The 19,400-nt window shown below is 40.9% G+C and overlaps 1 protein-coding gene across 1 annotated transcript in view; it reads left to right on the top strand.

The window, feature by feature from the left end:
- Positions 1-4,654, top strand: part of adgrg1 (adhesion G protein-coupled receptor G1) — a 30,287-nt gene extending 25,633 nt beyond the window's left edge. Inside the window, exon 14 of the mRNA XM_084331203.1 lies at positions 3,845-4,654. Within this exon, the coding sequence (XP_084187329.1) occupies positions 3,845-4,050 (206 nt within the window). The 3' untranslated portion in view covers positions 4,051-4,654. The remainder of the gene's footprint in view (positions 1-3,844) is intronic.
- The last annotated feature ends 14,746 nt before the right edge of the window (positions 4,655-19,400 follow it).

Here is a 19,400-nt window from a genome sequence, read left to right as displayed (position 1 = left end):
AAAAATATTAAAATAAATATACACATCTACTCCGTATAGCAAATACAAAGTATTATTCTGACAAATTTACAGAAACGTCTAGTAATGACATAAAAGCCACATGGAATGTCCTTAAAGATTTATTAAATAAGAAAAAAAAACTCCCATCTCAGTTTTCAAGTGGTGATAAATTATTTCCCACTTCATTAGACATAGCAAATGGTTTTAATAATTTCTTTGCCAATGTGGGTCACACTCTTGCTAAAGATATTCCACCTACTAATGACTGTCCTATTGATAATATTACAGCCCATTTACCTACCCTATGTAGTTTTGAACCACCCACATCTATTGAAGTGCTTGAAATCATTAATAAATTAAATAATTCAGCAGCCGGACATGATGAAATCAAGGCCAAGCTTCTCAAGGAAGTAGCTACCTCAATCATCATGCCATTAACACATGTACTTGATGTCTCTTTGAAAACAGGTGTAGTCCCGAATGACATGAAAGTAGCTAAGGTATTACCACTCTTCAAAGAAGGTGACCCTTGTCTCTTCAATCCGTCCTATATCGATCTTACCCTGCTTCTCCAAGGTTTTTGGAGAAGTTGGTCTATGCAAGAGTGTTAAAACACCTCAATGAAAACAACATCCTGTATAAGCATCAATATGGATTTAGAAAAAAATCACTCAACCTATATGGCTCTCCAACTGACTGACAAAATATATGAAGCATTGTCATGTGCAAAGGTCTGATGACCATATGGAATATAGCTGGAGCGGATTGCACATGGAAACCAGTCCGTCCAGTAGGTGCTTTATGCACTGGTCCCGGCAGGCAAGAAATAATACAAAGCGTTTTTCAAAAAGGTAAATGATATTTATTATATAATGATGGGGATTGAAACCCAAAGCAACACACGTAGGGGAAAAGGTAATGGGAGAACAAACAAGGTAATATAAATGGACAAACAAGGAAAAATACACTAAGCTAAGCACAAGCCCTAGTGACCTAGTGTCACAGGACACAACCACAAGCCATGCGGTTGGCAGTCTGGGAATCACCCAGCAAATGTACATGACAACGTGTATATATATATACTCACCTGGTAGCTACACCAACACAGACACAATGCCTACCAGGTAAGTAGTGTGAACAGCAAGAACACACAATAAATCAGTCCCACACAACAGTGGAAACAAAGGGCAGCATAATAACAATTCCACACAACAGTGGCAATTCAAGGGCAACCTCCAACACTATGGTCACTGGCAAATGACTCCATGAGGCGCCAGGATGTGTGTGTGCTTGTCAGGTTTTATCCACCCGTCCCTCGAAGTGATTGCCGTCAGCTGCCACTCATCAGGCAATCAGCACTCCAGTGTAGGGACGGGCGGCACCTGACGAAGAGAGAAATGGACAGGCATTAGTACCATGACACACACACATCTCAAGCATAACACATGTTACATATAAAACATAACATGAGCTATACTAACCTGGTGTTTCAAATACAGTAATAATGATAATGAGTCGACCCACGTACCCATGTACGTCACAAGCATTAAATGATAATACATTTGCAATTGGGATTTTTCTAGATTTATCAAAAGCCTTTGATACAGTGGATCATAGTATCTTAATATCCAAACTGAATCATTATGCACCCCCACAGCCCAAATGGAATGATAATTTTTTTTTTACAAAATGTATCAATTTCATAGTCGACTAATAGTCGACTATCGGCTAATTTTGGCGACTACAAGTCGACTATACAAATCCTTAGTCGGGAACAGCCCTAGTATTTTCACATTCTGACTTTGGTTCCCTAATTAAAGATGCAAATTCTATACTTGCACAAACCGCAACATGGTTTCAGATTAATAGGCTTTCATTAAATATTAATCAATCAAATTATATGATTTTCAGAAATAAAAACAAAAAATATTCAAAACAGGACTCTAAATTACATATTAATGATATTGAAATTAAACAGGTGTCACATGCTAAATTATTAGGTGTCATTGTTGATGAAGGCCTTACATGGAAAAATCATATTGAGCTAGTTCACAAAAAAGTTATGAAATCATATGGCATTATTAGAAGGATTTCTTCTCTTGTGAATCGCTCCTGTCTTTTGACACTTTATTATAGTTTGATATACCCATATTTATCATATTGTAATATTATTTGGGCCAGTACTTTTCCTACTTCTCTTCATAAACTTTTTATATTGCAAAATAGATTCATAAGGCTTGCCACTTCTAATCACCTTGAACCATCTGCTCCTCTTTTTAAGCAACTTAAAATACTATCAATCTTTGATATTATTGTATACCAGATATGTATTTTTATGTTTAACTGCACTTTTAATTTAGATTTATTTCCTATTGTTTTCCATAATTTTTTCATATCAAACTCCAGTATTCATTCATATCCAACAAGGCAATCAAACAATATTCATCGTAATTTCTTCCGCACAACATTAGGTCAGTTCAGTATAATATTTAGAGGTCCTACTATTTGGAATTCAAAACCCTCCATAATAAAAATGTGCTCATCTATTTCATCACTCAAATCCAAGCTGAAATATACATTGTTAAATGAATAGCTTCAATCTCATAAAACCATTAATGTCACTTTGTTTTTGTTTAGACTAATTAAAATGTTGTTGTTTTTGTTATTATTATTACTTTGATTATTATTGTTATTATTATTATTATTATTATATTATTATTATCTTAATGTTATGAAAATTGTTTTACGAACTTATTTCACTTTACTTTTGTTTTTGTGATTTTTTTAATCCAATGATTTAATGAGTTGAGGCCCCGTATAGGTCCATCTGGGTCTCTTGCCTCTACTCAGCACCTTTATACACTTTCTGTCATGGTCAATGGGCCTCATGCATGAAGCGATATGAGAACAGATTTCGTTCTTAACTAGCATTTCCTCTTACTTTGTTCTTACCTGGGATTCAGCAAAGTTTTCTTATTGTTGCTTTTTTCTCAGGCAAGAACAAATTATAAGAGTGGTCGAGAGAACTCTTACCGAAATAAGAAATTCTGACCAAAAAAGGAAATGCAGACCCGAGCCGCCAGACACTCTAAAGCCCCTAAAGAGGGGCCGGGCCATTGCACGTTATGTGGCTAAATTATTACATATTATTAGATTACGGTATATTAGATATACCCCAAGACAAGGATTAGACAATAGGACCGCATTTCTTCTGTTGGGTTAACGGAACGTAGGCCAAATGCGTCCACATTTTTATAGGATTCTATCACATTTTCATAACAATAGCACCCTGCGCCGTTTTCATTGAGGTTTCTTACAAATTAACGATGCTTTATCTTGTCCTTTATATGCCGATTATCATTAGAATCTTAAATTGTACCATATGTCCCCCTTTAGACAACATATGTAACGCTACCAGCGCACTTTTGTTAAGATAATTAGTTGGCCATTCGCGGTCGCTATACCGAGGTCGCAGTAATAGTTTAACGCTGTTCAGATCACGTCGGAGAATATAGACACATCCCAGTGACCTGTGACCTGTGCTAACACTCTTGGGAAATGCAGTGTTGTAGTTCTCAACATTTTCAGCCTATAATTTTAAACCAATGCTGCCATCTACTGACAACAAAAAAGTGTTGTCTAATCGTCACCTTGAGAGCCACTTCCGTATTCAGCGCCGCCCCAAACCCATTCTAGAGATTCCCACTTTTTGCTGGGAGTGGGGCGTGGCCGTATTTGGTCCCAGACAATAAGAGTGGCTGCAATTGGTCACTGTGACGTATACATGTTGTTCTGTCCATTTGAGTGTTAACCTGAATGTCTGGGCTCTGTTCTGCCGCCCCAGGCTTCTTCCTGATGCTGAGGTTCTACCTGCTGGACTGGATGCGGCGCCAGGCGGGCGGCTCGGTTCTGGGCTCCAGCAGCACCGGCTCCACCAGGCAGCACATGCTACAGGCCCAGGCAGGACTGGACCCAGAGAAGGAGGAACGCTGGACCCAGCCAGCACCACCACGTCCGGGTCACTGTGACTACGGGCCCGGGCCGCGCTGATCCCACCGCGGCTGTCTGTCTTACGTTTGTCTTTAATTATTCTCCAGTGAGGAGCGTCCGCACAAAAGAGCAGCCGCGCTCTGCTTCAAACCTCGGTAGCATTTTAGACACATGTTATAACATGCAGGGCTTTTCTTTTTGCCTCTGTGTTTAGTTGTGCAGAATAGATATATACCAGACCAATTAGATTACCCCCTTTGATACACAACCACTGACTACAAATATGTGTGTCGTACGTCTGCAAAGATTATTATCATTTAACATTTCTGGGAGGCAGGGGTGTAGCTCCAGATTCTGGGCCCCATGAAAGAATGTATTTGTAGGCCCCCAGTGAATGCGAGCGCGCAAGCGGAATTTTTTTTGGCACTTTTTTTATTGATGAAAACGCATAATATGGTTTTTACCTATACATTCGGATCAGCAGTTCAGCACCTGCACTGTTGGTGGGTGAGCCTAGTAAAGGATGTCGCATTGCGTTCATCTTCAATGAATGGACCAATGCAATAGTCTACCAAAGCCCCCCCTCTCTCTCTATATATCTCACACACACAGACACACACACACACACACACACACACACACACACACACACACACACACACACACACACACACTTCAGAAACAAACATAGTATCAATGAGAGCATCAATAATACACCTGAGTGATGTCTAGTAAAAAAGAAAAAAATTGGGCCCCCCCCCCCCAGTGCTGGGCCCTTGGAATCATCCTAAGCTACCCCCCCCCCCCCCCCCCCCCCAGCTACGCCCCTGCTGGGAGGTATAACTTCTGGTCCTGCAGCCCATGGATCAAAACCTGCCACCGCTCTTGTGTGGAAGAACCTTTATATCAAATATTGGCGCATTTCATGTTTTGACTTGAATTGAAGGTTTACCTGGTTCTCTATGTTGTGACCAAAATTCATGGCCATAATAACTATGAAACCCTTTCAAAGCCCAGCGGAGAAGCTCAAAAATACCCCCAAATCTGGTTGTTTTTCTTAATTCCTGAAACGTTTACCCTTTCGTACATACAAGATTTTCACCCAACAGCGGTTATATGTGGCTCTAGGCAGGTAGACATGTAGAACAGACGTGTAGAACACATGTAAGCGTGTGGACATGTAGACATGTAGAACACATGTAAGTGTGTGGACATGTAGACGTGTAGAACACATGTAAGCGTGTGGACATGTAGACGTGTAGAACACATGTAAAACACAGAGCCTTAATCAACCTTTATTTTTTGTGCACTTTTCTGGAGACCCTCTCCAGTCTAAATCGCTGTACTTTCACTTGTTTGACTGAATAATACTGTACTTTCACCCTGTATGACTGAATAATACTGGACTTTCACTTGTTTGACTGAATAATACTGTACTTTCACTTGTTTGACTGAATAATACTGTACTTTCACTTGTTTGACTGAATAATACTGTACTTTCACCCTGTATGACTGAATAATACTGTACTTTCACCTGTATGACTGAATAATACTGTACTTTCACTTGTTTGACTGAATAATACTGTACTTTCACCCTGTATGACTGAATAATACTGTACTTTCACTTGTTTGACTGAATAATACTGTACTTTCACTTGTTTGACTGAATAATACTGTACTTTCACCTGTATGACTGAATAATACTGTACTTTCACCTTGTTGACTGAATAATACTGTACTTTCACCCTGTTTGACTGAATAATACTGTACTTTCACATTGTTGACTGAATAATACTGTACTTTCACCCTGTTTGACTGAATAATACTGTACTTTCACCTTGTTGACTGAATAATACTGTACTTTCACCCTGTTTAACTGAATAATACTGTACTTTCACCTTGTTGACTGAATAATACTGTACTTTACCTTGTATGACTGAATAATACTGTACTTTCACCTTGTTGACTGAATAATACTGTACTTTCACCTTGTTGACTGAATAATACTGTACTTTCACCCTGTATGACTGAATAATACTGTACTTTCACCTGTATGACTGAATAATACTGTACTTTCACTTGTTTGACTGAATAATACTGTACTTTCACCTTGTTTAACTGAATAATACTGTACTTTCACCCTGTTTGACTGAATAATACTGTACTTTCACCTTGTTGACTGAATAATACTGTACTTTCACCCTGTTTGACTGAATAATACTGTACTTTCACCCTGTTTGACTGAATAATACTGTTAGGTTAGGGTTAAGGTTGACCACGTCGAGAGGTGAGGGTTAGGGTTGACCACGTCGAGAGGTGAGGGTTAGGGTTAGGGTTGACCACGTTGAGAGGTGAGGGTTAGGGTTAGGGTTGACCACGTCGAGAGGTGAGGAACGAGGACAACAAGTTCAATTTAGCTCAACGCTGTTTAGTGGAAACTAGGGCTGACCCCTATTAATCGATTAGTCGACTAATCGGTCGAAAGGGGCATAATTTTTTTCAAAAGAAAAGAGGCATAGAAGCGTGGCTAACGCTAATGGCACGCATACCAGAGGCTAACTGCCTATGAAAACAGGCACAGAGGCACTGAAAGAGGATTTCACCCATCTAATGAACACACTATACTAGACAAATATCAAGATGTATCCATCAGTGGACCAATTGCATGCTTTTGCAGAGGACAAGAAGCCTTCAGTCGACTCCTTCAGACATTAAGCACCCCCCACAGCCCAAATGGAATGATAAAAAAAAAAAATATATATATATTATACTTTTTTTTTTAAGTCGACCAATATTCAACTAACAGCAAATTTTGGCCAATCCTAGTCGACCATCCAAATCCTTAGTCTGGGACAGCCCTAGTGGAAACAATATATAATATAGCATTACTTTACTCAAATATCTTTCACTTGGATCAGGATGTCAGGCAGGATGTCAGGCTCTACTCAGGATGTCAGGCTCTACTCAGGATGTCAGGCTCTACTCAGGATGTCAGGCAGGATGTCAGGCTCTACTCAGGATGTCAGGCTCTACTCAGGATGTCAGGCAGGATGTCAGGCTCTACTCAGGATGTCAGGCTCTACTCAGGATGTCAGGCTCTACTCAGGATGTCAGGCTCTACTCAGGATGTCAGGCAGGATGTCAGGCTCTACTCAGGATGTCAGGCTCTACTCAGGATGTCAGGCTCTACTCAGGATGTCAGGCAGGATGTCAGGCTCTACTCAGGATGTCAGGCTATTTGGCTTTTGGTCCTTGTCTCTCATCTCTGTGAACCAATTGGCCTCCTGCAGGAAACCCACGTTTAAAAACCATTACATTAAAGGATATCCTGAGGTGAGGCCTGGCTATATCCTGGCTAGATCCTGGCTAAATCCTGGCTGGCTAGATCCTGGCTGGCTAGATCCTGGCTAGATCCTGGCTGGCTAGATCCTGGCTAGATCCTGGCTGGCTAGATCCTGGCTAGATCCTGGCTGGCTAGATCCTGGCTGGCTAGATCCTGGCTGGCTAGATCCTGGCTAGAGCCTGGCTAGATCCTGGCTAGATCCTGGCTAGATCCTGGCTAGGGAATCAAATGGTGGTTTCTCACAACTGAAACACACTTCACTCAGTAGCTAGTTTATTAAATACAGCCCTTCTACCTGCTTCTACCGCTGTGATTGACCACCCATGACGAGGATTAGATGGGTTTTTTCTTTATTCACACTGTTTTCAGTAGGGCTGCATGGGTAATCACACTGTTTTCAGTAGGGCTGGGTAATCACACTGTTTTCAGTAGGGCTGCATGGGTAATCACACTGTTTTCAGTAGGGCTGGGTAATCACACTGTTTTCAGTAGGGCTGGGTAATCACACTGTTTTCAGTAGGGCTGGGTATTCAGAATCAGAAAGGTCTTTATTGCCAAGTCAGCTTGTGCACATTCAAGCTATGTGTCTTGGCCATTTGGCGCATCGACATTAAGAGACAATATCAACACTTACAAAGCAAGTAGGAGTAAACTAAGAAATTGTCAATTAAAGTAGAATCAAATAAAATGAAATATATAATATAATATGGGGGGGGGGTCACAATATTCACAATATTCTATATCGATATACTGTATAATATACTCCATATCGCAAAATCTTCTCAGGTATGGATGATCTGAAACTGCAATTTGTGATATTAATTCATCTTAATACCAGTTATCCTTCAGCGCCAGACCCCTGCTGGCTTCGTTGCAGACCGTTTGCTGGTGTGTAACTGTAACTGTAAACGGCTACTGAGTGAACAAACTAGATTCAGGGCATGGAATGATCATTGTTCATTATGTTCAATTGAAAGTAATAACAATGTTGAAATCAAAGCTTTTATTTTATTCAGACCTTTGATAAGCTTTTTTTCCCCTTCATTTTGATAACATGTAAGCTTGTCATTTCATATATCTGTCCTTTGAAGTAGCACTTTAGATTCCTTGTGTTGTATTTGTACTACTTTGCTGAAAGAAAATGAGTTTTTTACACATTGTTTATAATTAACGAGAACATTTGATTGTTTTTGTGATATAGAAGACATGTATGTACAGTATAAAAAAAATTGTGCCACTGCCAACTAGCTACTAGCAGTGGGTCTCATTCTCCAACGGACTTAATGCTCTTAGGGCCATTTAAGACATCTTAGATTTTGGGATTCCCCAACCGTCCCTAAGCTTGGATTCGGCTTTATTTGGGAGGAATCATAGTGATTCCTTCATGTCAACTCTACAGGCCTCCTCGGAATTAATTAATCATAATTTAAATGAATATGACAATATTTGTACAATAAAGAATTATGCATTTGATGTCGGAAAAATAAATAAAATCCAAGCTTAGGGACTTAGGTTGGGGAATCCCAAAATCTAAGATGTCTTAAATGGCCCTAAGAGCTAATTTTTTTGTCGTAAGTCTGTTGGAGAATGAGACCCAGTGTCTTTAGTTCAAATGAAAAAGCTGTTAACCATTCTGCCAACTAGCTGCTAGTGTCGTTAGTTAGAACAAATGGGTCTCATTCACCAAGGACTTACAACAAAAAGGGCTTTCTCTTAGGGCCATTTGAGACCTTTTCGGGCCGATTTTGGGATTCACCAACTGTCCCAATAAAACATATATAATTAATATTATATTATAATATATTGTCTATATTCATGTCTTGCCCGAAAAGGTCTCAAATGGCCCTAAGAGAAAGCCCTTTTTGTCGTAAGTCCGTTGGAGAATGAGACCTGTTGTCTCTTCATCCTCGTCACATCATTCCAGAGAGATATTGTGATGTTTGCACTTTTTTTTTGTTTCTTTTGAAAATGTTGTTATATTACTGACGTATCTGTATATATTTGATGTTTCATGTTCAGTATATTCTTCTGTATATACAGGTAGAGTTTTAATAAAAATGTTTTGTAAGAAATTATGTTTGTGTGTGTTTCTGCTCCACTTTAGCTGCTCCTCTCAACAAACGTCTTCCTTTTCCATTTCAACATGTTACATGACTGACTTGTTGTACACAGTTTGTAAGTAGCTTTGGATAAAAGCATCAGCACTAAATTTAAATGTGAAAGTTGCATGGCTAATGTGCGACATGCGACTGCCTACCAGGAGGCGTGTATACTTTCCGCAACGGAATTCGGTTTCCGGGTTCCTCTGATTGGCCGTGACCCCCACGTGACCCGCCCCCTATCCACCGCTCGCCTGTGTGTTGATGCGCGCGCGGCATGGACTTGACGCTCGCTTCCTGATGAGACACGCTTTGCTCGCTGCTGTTTAATAATATTGCGAGCAATATTGCTTTGATATTTTCACATCGCGAATATTGTCGCTTTTCACATCGCGTGCTCTTGTGCAGTCATCTTGAGTCAAGAATCACTTTTCCCACTTCAATGACAGAGCTCTCTTGTTTAATAATATTGTCGCGTCATCTTCTGAGTCCAGAAACGAGTTGTAGTGCAAATCCTTTACCAATAAATATAAAGTGTGTTTAGGTGATCTAAAGTGTGGAGAGTGGGTGCTGCAGTGTGTTGTTTGTTTCATTCTGATTTAATTACTGGACTGTCATTATTGTTATTATTATTTCTGTTATTGTCCTGTGATTGATTTGAAATGTATTTGAAGGATAAACCCCTTGAGATATGCTATCTCGTTTTCGAGGGGGTCCTTAACATAGGATACAAAACATACAATACAATACATTATACAACGGCATGCAAATTTCTCGATTCTGATTGGCCATTCACACGTCTTTATTGGCAACAATCCACGGTCCTGGGCTCAGGACCCGCCCACAACCAAATCACATAACCCTCCCCGGCTCACTCCGGGAGAAAACAGGATCGCGGACAACAAATGGTTATGTTGAAAGCATCATAACGACTAAATATGAAGCGATTCTGTCAAGGGGAATGTGTTAGTATTTTAAACAATGTTGGATGATGTAATTGATGGGTCTTGACTCAATCTAGAACAAAAGAAAAATCGCGGATTGATTGATAGATTAATTGATTGATTTAAATTTCTTCCTTCCTACTTTCTACTGACTGCAGCGTTCTCTCTCACTCCGACGCTGGCGTACCCACAAACACACACACACACATACACACACACACACACACACACACACACATACACACACACACGCACACACACACTGTGACACACACACGCACACACACACACACACTCCTGTCTGCAACAGCGGGGGAGTCAGACTGAGAGAGAAGCAGCGCTGTTTTAAGTGAGCATGGTCTATTGAATTGATTGATTGGTTGATTGCTAATTTTATTACTGTACCCCTGGTTTCCAACTGGTTAAGTTTAGGCTAAAAGAAATAAATAAAAAAATAGGGCGAAGAAAACGTTTTTTTCCTATAGGGCAAAGAAAACGTTTTAATAAATTTTCAATCAATCATTCCAATAATACACAGTTGGATGTGTTAGTTGGTTGGATGCACTTCAAGCTGCTTCCACATGAGGCAACTTCTCTCAATCATTCCAATAATACACAGTTGGATGTGTTAGTTTGGTTGGATGCACTTCAAGCTGCTTCCACATGGAGTTGTGGGAACTACTTTTTCTGGCGGATGTTTTTTTCAATAAATCTTCGATTAATGTGTGTTTATTGTATAGAAATAAGGTTGGATGAATCTGGCAGTTGTATAAAAGCTTTACACCACGTGCAGTCGTGATTTGTGACCAATAAACCATGCCTAGGGGGGTCTAACGACCCTCGGCTGCGCCTCGGGCCTAACAACCACCCCTAGGCATGGTTTATTGGTCACAAACCACTCCTGCGTGTGATGTAATGCTTAATTTAACAAAACAAAAAACAAGACAACAAATGCACTTATACACTGACAGACGCTCTCCCAAGCTCACTCCCACAATCCACACTGATTCCTCCCAAGAGGATCACCAATATTTAAGCATTACATCACGCGCAGGAGTGGTTTGTGACCAATAAACCATGCCTAGGGGTGGTCGTTAGACCCCCCTAGGCATGGTTTATTGGTCACAAATCACGACTACAAGTGGTGTAAAGCTTTTATACAACTGCCAGATTCATCCAACCTTATTTCTATACAATAAACACACATTAATCGAAGATTTATTGAAAAAACCATCCGCCAGAAAAAGTAGTTCCCACAACTACAAAAAAGACAAGTTGCCTCCATGTGGAAGCAGCTTGAAGTGCATCCAACCAAACTAACACATCCAACTGTGTATTATTAGGCTTGTTCAAGATGGGATAGGCGGACGCAGATCTGCGCAGTTTTTACTACGGCCTCGCCAAGCGCGTTGCATGACGGTTAGAATGTTGTCCGATTTGCTCTGAAAATGTGACGAGGCGAGGCGCGGAACTCCCGCGGGAGCGAGCCGCGCGCAGCATTCAGAGCGAGGCTCCACAGTACCTCTCAGCCGGCTGCTCCCGGCTGGGAAGCGACTTGCTACGGTCGCGCAAAGCGCCTATTGGCTCAGAAAAGTTGTCAGTCACCAGCCATGTGACAGCCAGGGAGTTATGAGACGTTTGATTGATTGAAAACTTTATTATGTTATGCGTTATCAACTTATCATCATATCATCATGATAAACTTCAAGCTGTCAGACACACACACACACACACATACAGCAGTGTGTTGTGTGTGCGTGCGGCCAGGAGCGCGCGGCGCAACAAGATGGTATACATTATGGTATATGAATAGTATATTCCACTGTAGCAGTATATGGTGTGCTGTACATTTGAATCTGATCTAATTTTGCACACGGCCATCGCATTATAATGAGCTGGACAGGTGTGTAATGTGTGTGTGGTGACGTGAAAGCGTATCTGCCGCGCGAGACTAGGCGAGAGGCTCTCGTGAAATCGGCAGTGTCCGCCCTCTTAACTCCTCCCCCGGCTTCACTCGGCTACTCTCGTCTACTAGTCGAGGCAAACCGAAATCCATCTTGAACAAGCCTAGTGGAATGATTGAGATAAGTTGCCTCATGTGGAAGCAGCTTGAAGTGCATCCAACCAACTAACACATCCAACTGTGTATTATTGGAATGATTGATTGAACATTTTATTACCAGATGCAGAATGGGTACAATACAGTACGGCTCAATACACACAATTGTTAAGGGAATGCAGACCTACTTTCCATAGAACTTCATTATTAGATGCTTCTATATAAAGTAGGTAAAACAAATTAAAACGTTTTCTTTGCCCTATAGGAAAAAAACGTTTTCTTCGCCCTATTTTTTTATTTATTTCTTTTAGCCTAAACTTAACCAGTTGGAAACCAGGGGTACAGTAATAAAATTAGCAATCAACCAATCAATCAATTCAATAGACCATGCTCACTTAAAACAGCGCTGCTTCTCTCTCAGTCTGACTCCCCCGCTGTTGCAGACAGGAGTGTGTGTGTGTGTGTGTGTGTGCGTGTGTGTGTGTGTGTGTGTCACAGTGTGTGTGTGTGTGTGTGTGTGTGTATGTGTGTGTGTGTGTGTGTGTGTGTGTATGTGTGTGTGTGTGTTTGTGGGTACGCCAGCGTCGGACAGTGTGAGGCTATGGTTAGACTAGTGTATTCCTGTCGTTTTTTTATACGTTTTTGACGACGTTTGATGTCCTGTCTACACAGAAATGCGTTTTTTGGCGTTTTTTTGTGGATACGGCTGAAACGCAAAATTGTGTTTGCGTTTGGAGATACGCAAAAAAAACGCTTCGACAACAGCGTGTAGTCTGCACGGAGCCGTTGTTGCGAAAACGCCCATGCGCAGTAGATACCATCTGCGTGCCCTTCCTGTGTACAGTGTGTGTGTTTGGGACAGAGCTCCGTGTCCCAAATAGCTTCAGCTACCATGTGTTGTCAAGTTATTGTTATAAGGACCCCAGTCCAAGCTACAACAGTCTGCATTCCCTTAACAATTGTTTGTATTGAGCCGTATTGTATTGTACCCATATGCAATATGTTAAATAAAGTTTACATCCATTCATTCTGCTAGCATTACCGATTGCATGAGCAGCTGGCTAACGTGAGCTATCAGGATTCAGACCCTGTTAGCTCAGAGTTCCTCTTTCAACTTAAGAAGCATTAAACAAAATGGCCCAGTCATCTATTCACCTTTGTTTAATACACACAGCGTTGTCTCTAATGTTATCTAACTACTGATAGCTCGCGATATCATCAGTTTTGATGCTGGCTAAGTAGCGTGAGCTAACGTTAGCTTCTAGCCACAATGCTATATTGTTATAATGGCATACTCCATTGACGTTAGCATGCAGCTAACAATGCTACAATGCTACCGATCGTTTTTTAGCCTAAACTATCCGCTCTTGGTGGTCACTTGTGTTGATGTTAGTTTTGTTTCATCAACAAATGACAGGCAGAACACACAGTGAATGTATCCGTTTTGTTTATTGCACTTTTATTAGGCTTTGCTGAAAAATTATTGCTGCATTGAGTAAAGCAAGATGGTGGCGCGGCATAGGCGCCTGCCTTATTGACATTTTCTTTTGCTGGAGCTTCCACCAGGAAGTGTATTGGCACATTCGTTCTGATTGGTTGAAATTGCCTTCATGTTTGCCACCTACTGCCACCTACTGCTTTGGCAGTGTACTACATCAGTGTGCTCGGCTGACAAAAACGAAAAAAAAACGAAAGTGTGACTCGAGGCGCATGACGTCGCGGCGATACGCGGCGATACGTATAAGAAAACAATACGAAATGATACGAAAGGTGTAACCTCAGCCTGAGAGTGAACGCTGCAGTCAGTGGGAAGGAAGTAGACATTTAAATCAATCAATTAATCAATCAATCAATCCGCGATTTTTCTTTTGTTCTAGATTGACTCAAGACCCATCAATTACATCATCCAACATTGTTTAAAGGACTAACACATTCCCCTTGACAGAATCGCTTCATATTTAGTCGTTATGGTGCTATCAACATATCCATTTGTTGTCCGCGATCTTGTTTTCTCCCGGAGTGAGCCGGGGAGTGATATGTGATTCGGTTGTGGGCGGGTCCTGAGCCCAGGACCGTGGATTGTTGCCAATAAAGACGTGTAAATGGCCAATCAGAATCGAGAAATTTGCATGCCGTTGTATAAATATATATATATGTTCCCTTATAAAACACAAACAAAATTATAATTTGATCTGAAAACGACATTTAAGCCCTAACACAGTAAATCAATAACAAGTGCAAGTAGTCTGTAGATGAGTGAACAAAGATATCTTGAATAACCTGTAAGAAGTAAGAGCTCTGAGTGAACTAGGCAGTTTGTTCCAATCAGCTGGTGCTTTATATTTAAAGGCAAGTCGACCGATAGCTTTGATGGTTCGAGGTATACTAAAGAAAGGAAGATCCGTGTGTCTTAAATTATAAGTTGAACTATATGGTGTTAAGAACTGCTTTAGATAGGGGGGATAATTAAAGTAAATACATTTGTAAACAAAAAGCAACCAATGAAAATGTCTTCTGAATTGGGGAGAAAGCCAGTTTAACAACTCAAACATAAGACAGTGATGGGTTCTATAAGGACACCTCAATATAAATCTGCAAACACTATTATAAGTAACATTTAAAGGACGGAGATTTGTTAGTGTGGTGTTTTGATAGACTATGTCTGCGATTCATCGTTGATTATTACTGTTACTGTATTGTTTCCCTTTTTTTTTATACATGAAACAAGATAAACAATACAGTAACAGTAATACTGTGTAGGTTAGTATATTAGGACAAGTGCATGACAGTAAGGTTAGTTAGGGTTAGATTATTATTTTTTTTTTTCGGATAATGGTTGAAGAAGTGCGTCTTTAGTCAACGGCGAAAGATTGGACGGGTTTCGGCTGTCCTCCTAACTGGGGTGGGTACTGGGTAGTTCATTCCACCATTGTGGGGCAAGGACTGAGAAAAGGCAGGTTATCCTTGATGACCCTCCTGGAGCTCGGATAGGAGTGGGTCTGAGACGGCCAGAAGATGCAGAGCGTAGGTCTCGAGGGTGTGTAGTTAGAGACCATTGACCGGTTTTAGCATAATAGGGTGTTAACTGCCAGCTCTACCATTAGGATAGGCCTAGCTAAATCTACTGTAGCTAATTTATACAGTAGACTTAAAATGAGGTTTGAGATAAAAAAAAAATTTTTTTTTTTAAAGCAGACCAATTACATTTCTAAAAATAGATGAGAACTTAATAGCATAAATAGTGGTTCAGCTTAGCTCAAATGTTCAACAGAATTGTGCGTTTTGTGATAAAAGCAAGATAAAAGGCACAGCCCCCCTAAAAGTGATCTAATAACGTTGATGCCTGCCATGGCCAGTAGGGGGCGAATTTGCAGTGGCCCAATATCCAGATTTCTTCTATAAGCCAGATGTTCCCGAGGTTTTCAGGCCGCGACCCCCGAAATCATTTTTTTCTTTTTTTATAAATGGAAATGTATGGTTGAAACATGCAAACGTTCAAACGCACACACACTAATAAGCATTGGAGGCTTTTAACCAGGGCCGGACTGGGGAAATCATTCAGGCCAGGAAATATAGTGCAAAATATAGCCCCAGTCAGGTCACTTTTTAAGCAGGTGGTCTGGGGGTCCCCCACCAGGAAAGGTTTTGTTACAAAGACTTAATTTCCTGCATTCTGGTGCAGGACTTTTTTTAATTTGTACCCTTTAAATGCCAGTGTTTGTGATGGCATCACAAATTATTGTTAAAAAACAGGCTAGCATACTGTACCCTGTTTTAATAATATAATAATAATAATAATAATAATAATAATAATAATAATAATAATAATAATAATATTATTAATAATAATAATAATAATAATAATAATAATAATAATAATAATAATGCAGGACCTGTTGCAGAGGTCTTTATTCGGCATGCAACGACACTCAATGTTTTAGCGGTACACACAGCAGTTAGTTTTTTAGCACACACACCGGAACACACACGCATGCATTGTCTCTTTTAGAATCGCCGATGCGATTCGTCTCTGCGATTAACCCATCCCGTCGTCCTTCCCCCCCAAGGGCAGCCGGGAGCAGACAGGCGTCAACGTGAGCTGCGCCAGGGGACCAATCCATGTGCTCCTGTCCGTCTTCGTCAAGGACGCCACAGCGTTAGCGATCTGTTGTTGTGCATGTTTTTCCATTGGGTTTATCTTATCGGGGGGAAACCCTTGCGAGCACAGAGGGGGAGAACATGCAAACTCCACACAGAAAGGCCTGGGAGATACCCCACCATGGGTACCTGGCATCATGGAAACCTGGTCCCCAAGCGGGAATCGAACCCTGGACCTTCTTGCTGTGAGGCGACAGTGTTAACCACTACACCACGTGCCGCCGTTTTGATTGATTGATTGAAAACTTTATTAACAGATTGCAGAATGGGTACAATACAGTACAGCTCAATACACACAATTGTTAAGGGGATGCAGACCAGAGAAAGACTTTCGTCTTGTTTACATCAGGGTCCCCCATTTTCAATTCATCAGGACATATATGACATACATGACATACAGATAGTCAGTACTACATCTATACATTTATGACATACGAGATTTGCAAATACAGTACTGTTTGTGATACAGAAGGAGTCAAGAAAAGGGAGTATATACATTTGACGTAGAAACTGTACTGGAGGAGGTTGGGTGGGGGGGGGGGTTGGGTACATTGGGATATTGACAACCATACTGGGTAATTTACATTGGAGGTGGTTGGGGGGGGGGGGGGGGGGCACACTGTATAAACAAGTAAAACTGTACATTGAGGGGGGGGGGAGGAGACACTGTACAAACAAACAAAATTGTACATTGGACTATTGACAAAACCATACTAGGTAAATGACTGTGCATTGGAGGGGGTTGGGTTAGGATATTTACAGGGGCCAGTGTTGAATTGCAGTCTCCCGTAGGTGTCCCTTGAGAGAGGTTTTGAAAGTGGGTAGTGATCCACATTCCTTTACAGCTTTGGGTAGGGCGTTCCACATTGATGTGGCATAATTGCGAAACGTGTTTAGTCCCTTATTTGAGCCGAATCTGGGTTTAACATGATTTGTGGAGCTCCCTCTGGTGTTGTGATCGTGGTATTCACTGACCTTTGGGAAGTATTTTGACATGTACATGGGTACCTTGGTCGTGTAGTGTATCTTGTAGACCAGGCCCATTGCAAGTTGCTGTACTCTGTCGTCTACTCTAAGCCATCCTAGGTTGTCAAAGTGGGCAGGGGTGAGGTGGGTTCTAGGAGTCAGGTCAAGCAGTAGTCTGACCAGTTTGTTTTGAGATGTTTGTAATTTTGTTTTTAGCGCCTTTGAGGTGCTTTGGTACCATGAGGTGCAAGCATAGTCGTAGTACCCTTGAATGAGTGCTCCTGCCAGTGTGTCACTGTTTTATACTTCCTGTTTGTTTTGTTTTTAACTTCACTTGCCAAGATCACTGTTTTTAACTTTGACTGTCTTGTTTTGTTTTTATGCCCTTTAGGTGACCTTGGGTGTTCTGAAAGGCACCTTCAAATAAAAGGTATTATTATTTATTACTCAGACTCAGAAGTAGCTTCTACCCCCAGGCCATCAGGCTGCTAAACGAACAATGAATGAACACTACACAACAACAACCACCAAACACACATAGCACACACATCCACACGCACACACTCACTTTAAACAAACACACTGTAGCACCCACTACACACACTTTATAGCACACACCCACTTTAAACAAACACACTGTAGCACCCACTCCCCACACTTTATATTTATGGATGAAGGATTGCACTACAACTCGTACACCTTACTGTAAATTGTACCTAAAATTGTACCTCATCCCACTTCTGCTTTGCACTAGATAGTACTGTACATTAGTACACTGCATAGTATTGTGTATTGTATATTATATGGTAACTCAGAACATTGTACATATGTCTATACCGAACAACTGTGACCTCATTCTTCTTCTAAATTCATGCTATATTATGTTATTATGTTATTTGATACTATCTTGTCTAGCACAGTCTCTGGAGCGTAACAGTAAGAAGCATTTTGTATGAAAGTATTCTGTACTTCTGTATGACAACTATTAAAGAACTTGAACTAGAACTTGAACTTGAACTTATTACAACAAGTCAGCAGGAAGGGTACAACTCTGGCAGCTAAATGTCAGTAAGATTGTTCATCAAACAGTGTTGAACTTGAGTGCATAGTAGTATAGACATATTAGCATAGTAGTACTAGGTAGTAATATAGACTCAGATTATCAAAAACCTGCCTGTTTGTCTGGCCTCCCCCCCCCCCCCCATAGGCCATAATTACAAATTCCATTGGAAGTAAATTAGTAATTAGGGTATTTGCTTTTAGAAAGACTGGTTTAGATTCACATATATGGAGGGTGGAGAAGATACAAAGATTAAGAGGAAAGACTTATGTTATGTAGTGGTGGGACACCAACCCAACTAACTTGGTCTTTCTTGACCTGGCCGAAGCCTCCCCTCCCCACGTCCACCACTTAACACCTCCATGTGTTGCAATGCGCAGGACTGCACAGCATCAGGACAGTCACCTAACCCCCCCCCCCATAGTCAATTGTTTGTGCAATTCGGCAATCGGCACAATATCCTCTTGCTTGCTGCGTTAGGAACAAATGAATACCACCATGGCATACTGGAATATAACCTGTACCTTTTGAGTATTTTACACCGCGCTGTTTATTATTAAGAAGACAAGTTGGACATGGAAAGAGACATAAACCAACGTTAGAGGACCAAACCGTCTGGGACGTTCTGTTTTCATGGGGAAATACGTTGGCGGATGTTTTGAAAACGTAAGACATGCAGTCAACTACTAGTAAGTATTTATGTGCATTTGTTTTCTTATACTTGTTGTCGACAATTAGTTTTCATGGATTTTTTTTCGGGTCAAAACCAGGTGTTTTTAGT

This window comes from Notolepis coatsorum (assembly GCF_963971535.1).
Source record: "Notolepis coatsorum genome assembly, chromosome: 15".
NCBI classification, from domain to species: domain Eukaryota; kingdom Metazoa; phylum Chordata; class Actinopteri; order Aulopiformes; family Paralepididae; genus Notolepis; species Notolepis coatsorum.
Note: the sequence above shows the minus strand (reverse complement) of the source record. Positions and strands in the feature narration are given on the sequence as shown.